The following is a 12,936-nucleotide window of genomic DNA, read 5'->3' on the forward strand; positions in this document are numbered from 1 at the left end:
AAACAGGCGAAAGAACAAAACAGAAGTCCATTTCACACTTTTATAAGCCCTCCAAAAAACAATATGGCACTGGTTTAACATCCAGAATTAATATAGGGCCTGATGAAATATCTGCAGTATATGCTATACCTGCAGAAAAATTATTTTGTTAGAATTCAATAAATAAATAATGGGTAAATAATAATAATAATAATTACAAAAAATATAATATTTATATCTGTCCCACATTCTGTCTGCACCTGCTCATTAAACATTTGACAACAAAACCTAAGAAGTGACACAATTTGGAGTCGGTCATCAGCTTGGCAGGAAGACAAGTAGAACATATCTATCTATTCTCAATTTTTTAACACAATATTGTCAAACTTCTTTTTGCTATAATTTACGGGAAATATGATGTAGTGTAGGCAAAATCTGTAACACTGTTATCAGTATTTAAAATGTATTTACTTTATTTATTTTAGCAGTAAATTTACACTGTAAAATCCAACAGTGATTCTAACTAACACTATTCAGTTAACTTTACTTAATGTCTTAACTTAATTGTAAAAATCTAGTAATCTGCACTATTCACATATGCTTTGTTTACTAAGAAAACCCAAGTTCAGATTCATTGATTGGTTTGAGTGTGGTTTTTGAGGCGGGGAAAATCTTAATGGACTTTTCACTCATTTCCTTCACTTCTGCAGTTATCTTTCTCTGTTTGCATTCACTCATTTCCCAAAGGCATCTTAAATGTTGAAATCAACTGAAAAGTTTGATGATGTTTTTTGTGATCCCTTTGGTTGGGCACTTGGAACTTCATTTATACTATTGTAATTCTCTTCCCATTGATACATTGCAACAAGAAATCAGTTATTTGGTTTCAAAGGAAGAGAAGTATACTGTATATAAATATATGAATTAATGATGTATAATACAACTATATTTCATGTCAATTAATTATCTTTTATAATTTTGTTGCTAACACTTATGTCCTAAACACCTTGTGAAACTTTTAATTGGGTTTATATAATCCCTCTATATTTGTGACAATCTTGCAATTGATAATATTTGAGTCACACAGACTTCAACATTCAGCCTGCAGAACACAACAATGGTAACAATTATATATATTTTTTAAGTAAATTATCAAGTACTCTCTACAGTTCTTTTTTAGAACTCTTGTGTAAGTGAACTACACTAACTAAGCATTTGTCAGTACCACATACTATTCCTATTTCACTTTACTTTTTGGCAATCGGTTTGCATGTTTTTTTTAAGTAAGTCCAACTAATCAGATTTTACAGTGTAGTAAATTTGTACATTTAAAATTTTACATTAGCAGCTAGAAAATAAGAAGAAACTAAAAAACAAATCATGGTTTTAAGCTGCATTTAGACACATTTTGGAAAGATTAGGAACCTTTTTAGTAAAATAAACTAAAGCTCAAATATATTTTTAGTATGAGGTGAATAAACAACATTTTGTGACAGTTTGTAAAAAAATTAAATAAATTAAAATAAAAAATCTGCTCAATTACTGGCAATTTTATGATTTTATGAACAGAATCGTTGCATATTTTTGTTACCTGATTTTATATGCACCTGCTCTAATCATCACCATCTAATGTGGAATAACCTCTAATAAACCACGTGCAAAAACACGCTGGTCCAATAACTTCCTCTGACGTTTATCGAACCAGGAAATGTAGTTTTTCCACCGCTCACGTCTTTAGCACTGCCACTGTTACCTGTCAGACCCACCTGAATTTGAACTAATCATGTTGTAGCTGAATTAAATTTAGAGAAATTCAGAGAACGTGTCATTCGTCATCTCCTACGCTAATTATTATTTTCCCTCCGCTGCAGAACGGGGTCTCATGGACTACATTTCCCATGATCCCGTGCTGTTTTGCCCTGTTAGCGCATGCGACATGTCAACAAACACCAAAGTCACACACTGGAGTGAATCTGGGCTGTAACAGATATCACAGCATGATCGGTAAGCCCATATTTATTAACAGCTTCCTATGGCTGTCCGTAGGCTAGAATAACTATGCCTTTATTTCCATTTGAAACAGATTTCAGACCGGTGATGTTGTGTCATTTGACATTAGGCTGCCTTCACATGACAGCTCACTGCGCTCTTCAAATAATCAACATAGCACAGCATAATTGTTTAATAAAGAAATAAGGCATAATCATATAAAATGTTGTAAAATGCATCTCAGTGTAAAGCATTGGGTTCTTCTAGGTTAAACTTCAAATTACGCGAATTCAAAGAAATGTGAAAGAGAGTGTTGACAACATCATGAACATTTGAACTTTTTCACCAACAAGACCTACTAATATGAGGCTAGTTGACTTTTTACCTTTTTAATTTTTTTATTTTTTTATTCAGGGTGAGTTTTGGAAGTCTGCATATTTGCAGACACCTTAAAATATTTATGAAATAGCCAGCAAAACAATTCAAGAAACAGGAAAAATGATAAGGTAACATACAGAAATATCCAATATTTGTTTTCATCATCTTTTCTTAAAAATGGTAAAAGTTTTTCATAAATTGTATAAATTTATAGCATTTAAATACATATCAATTGCTCCAACAACAATGTGACAGTTTACCTGATATTAAAGAACACAGTTCAGCCATTTAGTTAAAAATCCCTTATGTAGTTGAGTTGACTGAGTTTATCGGTTTGATTTTATTGTGTGCACCTGTTTACCTAACAGCTGTTCAAATTGATGATAGTAAAATTTGGATATAGAGGACAGAGCTTTAGAAGTACTTGATGTTTGAAACCCACATACAAAGACAATACAAGAATGTGTGTCAAACCATTGAGTTACAGAGAGCTGTCAGACCTTTGAGACCCAGAGAGCTGTATGACCTTTAAAGGGGTGGTTGATTATGATTTCACTTTTCTAACTTTAGTTAGTGTGTAATGTTGCTGTTCGAGCATAAACAACATCTGCAAAGTTACAACGCTCAAAGTTCAAAGCAAAGGAAGATATTTGCTTTTAAAGAAATCGTTTTGTAAGGACTGCAGCAAACGGCTGGTAGGGACTACATGAGCTTCCTCCCGAGTTAGTGACATCACTAACCCTATAATTTACATAAACCCCACCCCCGGGAAAAAGTTTTATAGATTATCATGACAGAATATGCTGTATAACTACACATAAGCTACATAAATTCATCAACTAACCATTCAGAAACGTCCTGTTGCATTCTACATGTTGTCACTTCTTTTGAGTATCTCCATCATTGTCTGACTTCAGTTTGAACATAAACATTGACATTTCCAGTGCATGTCTGTGTGAGGTAAAAGGACATGAGCTCTTGAAGCTCCACCCCCTGTGCTGAGAGCAGCATCTCATTTGCATTTAAAGGGACACACACAAAAACGGTGCGTTTTTGCTCATCCTCAAAAAGTGACAATTTTAACATGCTATATAAGAATATCTGTAGGGAATTTTGAGCTAAAACTTCACATACACACTCTGGGGACATCAGAGACTTATTTTACATCTTGTGAAAAGGGCATTATACCACCCCTTTAAGAAAACTTTCCTGTGTGTCATGAAGACATTAATGCTCATATGAATGCATTTAGTACTTGTTTGGAGGAAATCATATTTGCAGAGTCTTCTCAGATAGAATACCATTATTCTTTTTTTTTATCTATTTTTCATCTATAGGCCTATCGTTTTTTTAAATAATTATTTTATTGTGTCAATAAGCATGCTTTATTTTTTTATTTAGCATAGGCACAATGTTTTATCAGTTGAAGTTCATTCTCGTGTTACGCAGCACGTTTGAGCTTCAGCCAGAACCAATGAGGTTCATTCTCGTGTTACTCAGCATGTTTGAGCTTCTGTAAGAACCAATGAAGTTAATTCTCGTGTTACGCAGCACGTTTGAGCTTCAGCCAGAACCAATGAGGTTCATTCTCGTGTTACGCAGCACGTTTGAGCTTCAGCCAGAACCAATGAGGTTCATTCTCGTGTTACTCAGCACGTTTGAGCTTCCGCACAAACCAATGAGGTTCATTCTCGTGTTACGCTGCACGTTTGAGCTTCCGCACAAACCAATGAGGTTCATTCTAGTGTTACGCAGCACGTTTGAGCTTCTGTAAGAACCAATGAAGTTAATTCTCGTGTTACGCAGCACGTTTGAGCTTCAGCCAGAACCAATGAGGTTCATTCTCGTGTTACTCAGCACGTTTGAGCTTCAGCCAGAACCAGTGAGGTTCATTCTCGTGTTAGGCTGCACGTTTGAGCTTCAGCCAGAACCAATGAGGTTCATTCTCGTGTTACTCAGCACGTTTGAGCTTCAGCAAGAACCAGTGAGGTTCATTCTCGTGTTAGGCTGCACGTTTGAGCTTCAGCAAGAACCAATGAGTTTCATTCTCGTGTTACGCAGCACGTTTGAGCTTCAGCAAGAACCAATGAGTTTCATTCTCGTGTTACGCAGCACGTTTGAGCTTCAGCAAGAACCAGTGAGGTTCATTCTCTTGTTACGCTGCACGTTTGAGCTTCAGCAAGAACCAATGAGGTTCATTCTCGTGTTACGCTGCACGTTTGAGCTTCAGCCAGAACCAGTGAGGTTCATTCTCGTCTTACGCTGCACGTTTGAGCTTCCGCACAAACCAATGAGGTTCATTCTCGTGTTACGCTGCACGTTTGAGCTTCCGCACAAACCAATGAGGTTCATTCTAGTGTTACGCAGCACGTTTGAGCTTCTGTAAGAACCAATGAAGTTAATTCTCGTGTTACGCAGCACGTTTGAGCTTCAGCCAGAACCAATGAGGTTCATTCTCGTGTTACTCAGCACGTTTGAGCTTCAGACAGAACCAGTGAGGTTCATTCTCGTGTTACGCAGCATGTTTGAGCTTCAGCAAGAACCAATGAGTTTCATTCTCGTGTTACTCAGCATGTTTGAGCTTCTGTAAGAACCAATGAGGTTCATTCTCGTGTTACTCAGCACGTTTGAGCTTCAGCCAGAACCAGTGAGGTTCATTCTCGTGTTACGCAGCACGTTTGAGCTTCAGCCAGAACCAATGAGGTTCATTCTCGTGTTAATCAGCATGTTTGAGCTTCTGTAAGAACCAATGAAGTTAATTCTCGTGTTACGCAGCACGTTTGAGCTTCAGTCAGAACCAATGAGGTTCATTCTCGTGTTACGCAGCACGTTTGAGCTTCAGCCAGAACCAATGAGGTTCATTCTCGTGTTACTCAGCACGTTTGAGCTTCCGCACAAACCAATGAGGTTCATTCTCGTGTTACGCAGCACGTTTGAGCTTCTGTAAGAACCAATGAAGTTAAATCTCGTGTTACGCAGCACGTTTGAGCTTCAGCCAGAACCAATGAGGTTCATTCTCGTGTTACTCAGCACGTTTGAGCTTCAGCCAGAACCAGTGAGCTTCATTCTCGTGTTACGCTGCACGTTTGAGCTTCCGCACAAACCAATGAGGTTCATTCTCGTGTTACGCTGCACGTTTGAGCTTCCGCACAAACCAATGAGGTTCATTCTAGTGTTACGCAGCAATTTGAGCTTCCGCACAAACCAATGAGGTTCATTCTCGTGTTACGCTGCACGTTTGAGCTTCGGCAAGAACCAACGAGGTTCATTCTCGTGTTACGCAGCACGTTTGAGCTTAAGCAAGAACCAATGAGGTTCATTCTAGTGTTACGCAGCACGTGTGAGCTTCAGCAAGAACCAATGAGGTTCATTCTCGTGTTATGAAGCACGTGTGAGCTTCAGCAAGAACCAATGAGGTTCATTCTCGTGTTATGAAGCACGTTTGAGCTTAAGCAAGAACCAATGAGGTTCATTCTCGTGTTACGCAGCACGTTTGAGCTTCAGCAAGAACCAATGAGTTTCATTCTCGTGTTACGCAGCACGTTTGAGCTTCAGCAAGAACCAATGAGTTTCATTCTCGTGTTACGCAGCACGTTTGAGCTTCAGCAAGAACCAATGAGTTTCATTCTCGTGTTACGCTGCACGTTTGAGCTTCAGCAAGAACCAATGAGTTTCATTCTCGTGTTACGCAGCACGTTTGAGCTTCAGCCAGAACCAATGAGGTTCATTCTCGTGTTACTCAGCATGTTTGAGCTTCTGTAAGAACCAATGAAGTTAATTCTCGTGTTACGCAGCACGTTTGAGCTTCAGCCAGAACCAATGAGGTTCATTCTCGTGTTACGCAGCACGTTTGAGCTTCAGCCAGAACCAATGAGGTTCATTCTCGTGTTACTCAGCACGTTTGAGCTTCTGCACAAACCAATGAGGTTCATTCTCGTGTTACGCAGCACGTTTGAGCTTCTGTAAGCACCAATGAAGTTAATTCTCGTGTTACGCAGCACGTTTGAGCTTCAGCCAGAACCAATGAGGTTCATTCTCGTGTTACTCAGCACGTTTGAGCTTCAGCCAGAACCAGTGAGGTTCATTCTCGTGTTAGGCTGCACGTTTGAGCTTCAGCCAGAACCAATGATGTTCATTCTCGTGTTACTCAGCACGTTTGAGCTTCAGCCAGAACCAGTGAGGTTCATTCTCGTGTTAGGCTGCACGTTTGAGCTTCAGCAAGAACCAATGAGTTTCATTCTCGTGTTACGCAGCACGTTTGAGTTTCAGCAAGAACCAGTGAGGTTCATTCTCGTGTTACGCTGCACGTTTGAGCTTCAGCAAGAACCAATGAGGTTCATTCTCGTGTTACGCTGCACATTTGAGCTTCAGCAAGAACCAATGAGGTTCATTCTCGTGTTACGCAGCACGTTTGAGCTTCAGCCAGAACCAGTGAGGTTCATTCTCGTGTTACGCTGCACGTTTGAGCTTCAGCCAGAACCAGTGAGGTTCATTCTCGTGTTACGCTGCACGTTTGAGCTTCCGCACAAACCAATGAGGTTCATTCTCGTGTTACGCTGCACGTTTGAGCTTCCGCACAAACCAATGAGGTTCATTCTAGTGTTACGCAGCACGTTTGAGCTTCTGTAAGAACCAATGAAGTTAATTCTCGTGTTACGCAGCACGTTTGAGCTTCAGCCAGAACCAATGAGGTTCATTCTCGTGTTACTCAGCACGTTTGAGCTTCAGCCAGAACCAGTGAGGTTCATTCTCGTGTTACGCAGCACGTTTGAGCTTCAGCAAGAACCAATGAGTTTCATTCTCGTGTTACTCAGCATGTTTGAGCTTCTGTAAGAACCAATGAGGTTCATTCTCGTGTTACTCAGCACGTTTGAGCTTCAGCCAGAACCAGTGAGGTTAATTCTCGTGTTACGCAGCACGTTTGAGCTTCAGCCAGAACCAATGAGGTTCATTCTCGTGTTACTCAGCATGTTTGAGCTTCTGTAAGAACCAATGAAGTTAATTCTCGTGTTACTCAGCACGTTTGAGCTTCAGACAGAACCAGTGAGGTTCATTCTCGTGTTACGCAGCACGTTTGAGCTTCAGCCAGAACCAGTGAGGTTAATTCTCGTGTTACGCAGCACGTTTGAGCTTCAGCCAGAACCAATGAGGTTCATTCTCGTGTTACTCAGCACGTTTGAGCTTCCGCACAAACCAATGAGGTTCATTCTCGTGTTACGCAGCACGTTTGAGCTTCTGTAAGAACCAATGAAGTTAATTCTCGTGTTACGCAGCACGTTTGAGCTTCAGCCAGAACCAATGAGGTTCATTCTCGTGTTACTCAGCACGTTTGAGCTTCAGCCAGAACCAGTGAGCTTCATTCTCGTGTTACGCTGTACGTTTGAGCTTCCGCACAAACCAATGAGGTTCATTCTCGTGTTACGCTGCACGTTTGAGCTTCCGCACAAACCAATGAGGTTCATTCTAGTGTTACGCAGCACGTTTGAGCTTCCGCACAAACCAATGAGGTTCATTCTCGTGTTACGCTGCACGTTTGAGCTTCGGCAAGAACCAACGAGGTTCATTCTCGTGTTACGCAGCACGTGTGAGCTTCAGCAAGAACCAATGAGGTTCATTCTAGTGTTACGCAGCACGTGTGAGCTTCAGCAAGAACCAATGAGGTTCATTCTCGTGTTATGAAGCACGTTTGAGCTTAAACAAGAACCAATGAGGTTCATTCTCGTGTTATGAAGCACGTTTGAGCTTAAACAAGAACCAATGAGGTTCATTCTCGTGTTACGCAGCACGTTTGAGCTTCAGCAAGAACCAATGAGTTTCATTCTCGTGTTACGCAGCACGTTTGAGCTTCAGCCAGAACCAATGAGGTTCATTCTCGTGTTACTCAGCATGTTTGAGCTTCTGTAATAACCAATGAAGTTAATTCTCGTGTTACGCAGCACGTTTGAGCTTCAGCCAGAACCAATGAGGTTCATTCTCGTGTTACGCAGCACGTTTGAGCTTCAGCCAGAACCAATGAGGTTCATTCTCGTGTTACTCAGCATGTTTAAGCTTCAGTAAGAACCAATGAAGTTAATTCTCGTGTTACACAGCACGTTTGAGCTTCAGCCAGAACCAATGAGGTTCATTCTCGTGTTACTCAGCACGTTTGAGCTTCGGCAAGAACCAATGAGGTTCATTCTCGTGTTACGCAGCACGTTTGAGCTTCCGCACAAACCAATGAGGTTCATTCTCGTGTTACGCTGCACGCTTGAGCTTCCGCACAAACCAATGAGGTTCATTCTAGTGTTACGCAGCACGTTTGAGCTTCTGTAAGAACCAATGAAGTTAATTCTCGTGTTATGCAGCACGTTTGAGCTTCAGCCAGAACCAATGAGGTTCATTCTCGTGTTACTCAGCACGTTTGAGCTTCAGCCAGAACCAGTGAGGTTCATTCTCGTGTTACTCAGCACGTTTGAGCTTCCGCACAAACCAATGAGGTTCATTCTCGTGTTACGCAGCACGTTTGAGCTTCCGCACAAACCAATGAGGTTCATTCTCGTGTTACGCTGCACGTTTGAGCTTCCGCACAAACCAATGAGGTTCATTCTAGTGTTACGCAGCACGTTTGAGCTTCGGCACAAACCAATGAGGTTCATTCTCGTTTTACGCTGCACGTTTGAGCTTCCGCACAAACCAATGAGGTTCATTCTTGTGTTACGCAGCACGTTTGAGCTTCTGTAAGAACCAATGAAGTTAATTCTCGTGTTCCGTAGCACGTTTGAGCTTCAGCCAGAACCAGTGAGGTTCATTCTCATGTTACGCAGCACGTTTGAGCTTCTGTAAGAACCAATGAAGTTAATTCTCGTGTTACGCAGCACGTTTGAGCTTCAGCCAGAACCAATGAGGTTCATTCTCGTGTTACTCAGCACGTTTGAGCTTCAGCCAGAACCAATGAGGTTCATTCTCGTGTTACTCAGCACGTTTGAGCTTCGGCAAGAACCAATGAAGTTAATTCTCGTGTTACGCAGCACGTTTGAGCTTCAGCCAGAACCAGTGAGGTTCATTCTCATGTTACGCAGCACGTTTGAGCTTCTGTAAGAACCAATGAAGTTAATTCTCGTGTTACGCAGCACGTTTGAGCTTCAGCCAGAACCAGTGAGGTTCATTCTCGTGTTAGGCTGCACGTTTGAGCTTCAGCCAGAACCAATGAGGTTCATTCTCGTGTTACTCAGCACGTTTGAGCTTCAGCAAGAACCAGTGAGGTTCATTCTCGTGTTAGGCTGCACGTTTGAGCTTCAGCAAGAACCAATGAGTTTCATTCTCGTGTTACGCAGCACGTTTGAGCTTCAGCAAGAACCAATGAGTTTCATTCTCGTGTTACGCAGCACGTTTGAGCTTCAGCAAGAACTAGTGAGGTTCATTCTCTTGTTACGCTGCACGTTTGAGCTTCAGCAAGAACCAATGAGGTTCATTCTCGTGTTACGCTGCACGTTTGAGCTTCAGCCAGAACCAGTGAGGTTCATTCTCGTCTTACGCTGCACGTTTGAGCTTCCGCACAAACCAATGAGGTTCATTCTCGTGTTACGCTGCACGTTTGAGCTTCCGCACAAACCAATGAGGTTCATTCTAGTGTTACGCAGCACGTTTGAGCTTCTGTAAGAACCAATGAAGTTAATTCTCGTGTTACGCAGCACGTTTGAGCTTCAGCCAGAACCAATGAGGTTCATTCTCGTGTTACTCAGCACGTTTGAGCTTCAGACAGAACCAGTGAGGTTCATTCTCGTGTTACGCAGCATGTTTGAGCTTCAGCAAGAACCAATGAGTTTCATTCTCGTGTTACTCAGCATGTTTGAGCTTCTGTAAGAACCAATGAGGTTCATTCTCGTGTTACTCAGCACGTTTGAGCTTCAGCCAGAACCAGTGAGGTTCATTCTCGTGTTACGCAGCACGTTTGAGCTTCAGCCAGAACCAATGAGGTTCATTCTCGTGTTAATCAGCATGTTTGAGCTTCTGTAAGAACCAATGAAGTTAATTCTCGTGTTACGCAGCACGTTTGAGCTTCAGTCAGAACCAATGAGGTTCATTCTCGTGTTACGCAGCACGTTTGAGCTTCAGCCAGAACCAATGAGGTTCATTCTCGTGTTACTCAGCACGTTTGAGCTTCCGCACAAACCAATGAGGTTCATTCTCGTGTTACGCAGCACGTTTGAGCTTCTGTAAGAACCAATGAAGTTAATTCTCGTGTTACGCAGCACGTTTGAGCTTCAGCCAGAACCAATGAGGTTCATTCTCGTGTTACTCAGCACGTTTGAGCTTCAGCCAGAACCAGTGAGCTTCATTCTCGTGTTACGCTGCACGTTTGAGCTTCCGCACAAACCAATGAGGTTCATTCTCGTGTTACGCTGCACGTTTGAGCTTCCGCACAAACCAATGAGGTTCATTCTAGTGTTACGCAGCACATTTGAGCTTCCGCACAAACCAATGAGGTTCATTCTCGTGTTACGCTGCACGTTTGAGCTTCGGCAAGAACCAACGAGGTTCATTCTCGTGTTACGCAGCACGTTTGAGCTTAAGCAAGAACCAATGAGGTTCATTCTAGTGTTACGCAGCACGTGTGAGCTTCAGCAAGAACCAATGAGGTTCATTCTCGTGTTATGAAGCACGTGTGAGCTTCAGCAAGAACCAATGAGGTTCATTCTCGTGTTATGAAGCACGTTTGAGCTTAAGCAAGAACCAATGAGGTTCATTCTCGTGTTACGCAGCACGTTTGAGCTTCAGCAAGAACCAATGAGTTTCATTCTCGTGTTACGCAGCACGTTTGAGCTTCAGCAAGAACCAATGAGTTTCATTCTCGTGTTACGCAGCACGTTTGAGCTTCAGCAAGAACCAATGAGTTTCATTCTCGTGTTACGCTGCACGTTTGAGCTTCAGCAAGAACCAATGAGTTTCATTCTCGTGTTACGCAGCACGTTTGAGCTCCTGTAAGAACCAATGAAGTTAATTCTCGTGTTACGCAGCACGTTTGAGCTTCAGCCAGAACCAATGAGGTTCATTCTCGTGTTACTCAGCACGTTTGAGCTTCAGCCAGAACCAGTGAGGTTCATTCTCGTGTTAGGCTGCACGTTTGAGCTTCAGCCAGAACCAATGATGTTCATTCTCGTGTTACTCAGCACGTTTGAGCTTCAGCCAGAACCAGTGAGGTTCATTCTCGTGTTAGGCTGCACGTTTGAGCTTCAGCAAGAACCAATGAGTTTCATTCTCGTGTTACGCAGCACGTTTGAGTTTCAGCAAGAACCAGTGAGGTTCATTCTCGTGTTAGGCTGCACGTTTGAGCTTCAGCAAGAACCAATGAGGTTCATTCTCGTGTTACGCTGCACATTTGAGCTTCAGCAAGAACCAATGAGGTTCATTCTCGTGTTACGCAGCACGTTTGAGCTTCAGCCAGAACCAGTGAGGTTCATTCTCGTGTTACGCTGCACGTTTGAGCTTCAGCCAGAACCAGTGAGGTTCATTCTCGTGTTACGCTGCACGTTTGAGCTTCCGCACAAACCAATGAGGTTCATTCTCGTGTTACGCTGCACGTTTGAGCTTCCGCACAAACCAATGAGGTTCATTCTCGTGTTACTCAGCATGTTTGAGCTTCTGTAATAACCAATGAAGTTAATTCTCGTGTTACGCAGCACGTTTGAGCTTCAGCCAGAACCAATGAGGTTCATTCTCGTGTTACGCAGCACGTTTGAGCTTCAGCCAGAACCAATGAGGTTCATTCTCGTGTTACTCAGCATGTTTAAGCTTCAGTAAGAACCAATGAAGTTAATTCTCGTGTTACACAGCACATTTGAGCTTCAGCCAGAACCAATGAGGTTCATTCTCGTGTTACTCAGCACGTTTGAGCTTCGGCAAGAACCAATGAGGTTCATTCTCGTGTTACGCAGCACGTTTGAGCTTCCGCACAAACCAATGAGGTTCATTCTCGTGTTACGCTGCACGCTTGAGCTTCCGCACAAACCAATGAGGTTCATTCTAGTGTTACGCAGCACGTTTGAGCTTCTGTAAGAACCAATGAAGTTAATTCTCGTGTTATGCAGCACGTTTGAGCTTCAGCCAGAACCAATGAGGTTCATTCTCGTGTTACTCAGCACGTTTGAGCTTCAGCCAGAACCAGTGAGGTTCATTCTCGTGTTACTCAGCACGTTTGAGCTTCCGCACAAACCAATGAGGTTCATTCTCGTGTTACGCAGCACGTTTGAGCTTCCGCACAAACCAATGAGGTTCATTCTCGTGTTACGCTGCACGTTTGAGCTTCCGCACAAACCAATGAGGTTCATTCTAGTGTTACGCAGCACGTTTGAGCTTCGGCACAAACCAATGAGGTTCATTCTCGTTTTACGCTGCACGTTTGAGCTTCCGCACAAACCAATGAGGTTCATTCTTGTGTTACGCAGCACGTTTGAGCTTCTCTAAGAACCAATGAAGTTTATTCTCGTGTTCCGTAGCACGTTTGAGCTTCAGCCAGAACCAGTGAGGTTCATTCTCATGTTACGCAGCACGTTTGAGCTTCTGTAAGAACCAATGAAGTTCATTCTCATGTTACGCAGCACGTTTGAGCTT

General features: G+C 42.4%; 1 protein-coding gene across 3 annotated transcripts in view; it reads left to right on the plus strand.

Moving 5' to 3' along the window:
• Positions 1-1,862: 1,862 nt before the first annotated feature.
• The window catches only part of prkn (parkin RBR E3 ubiquitin protein ligase), a 384,030-nt gene continuing 372,956 nt past the window's right edge, over positions 1,863-12,936 (plus strand). For all 3 annotated transcript variants that reach the window (XM_082154627.1, XM_082154628.1, XM_082154629.1), the window contains exon 1: positions 1,863-1,983. In XM_082154627.1, the coding sequence (XP_082010753.1) occupies positions 1,878-1,983 (106 nt within the window). In that variant the 5' untranslated portion in view covers positions 1,863-1,877. The remainder of the gene's footprint in view (positions 1,984-12,936) is intronic.

Source organism: Leuciscus leuciscus, assembly GCF_965113295.1.
Source record: "Leuciscus leuciscus genome assembly, chromosome: 22".
NCBI classification, from domain to species: domain Eukaryota; kingdom Metazoa; phylum Chordata; class Actinopteri; order Cypriniformes; family Leuciscidae; genus Leuciscus; species Leuciscus leuciscus.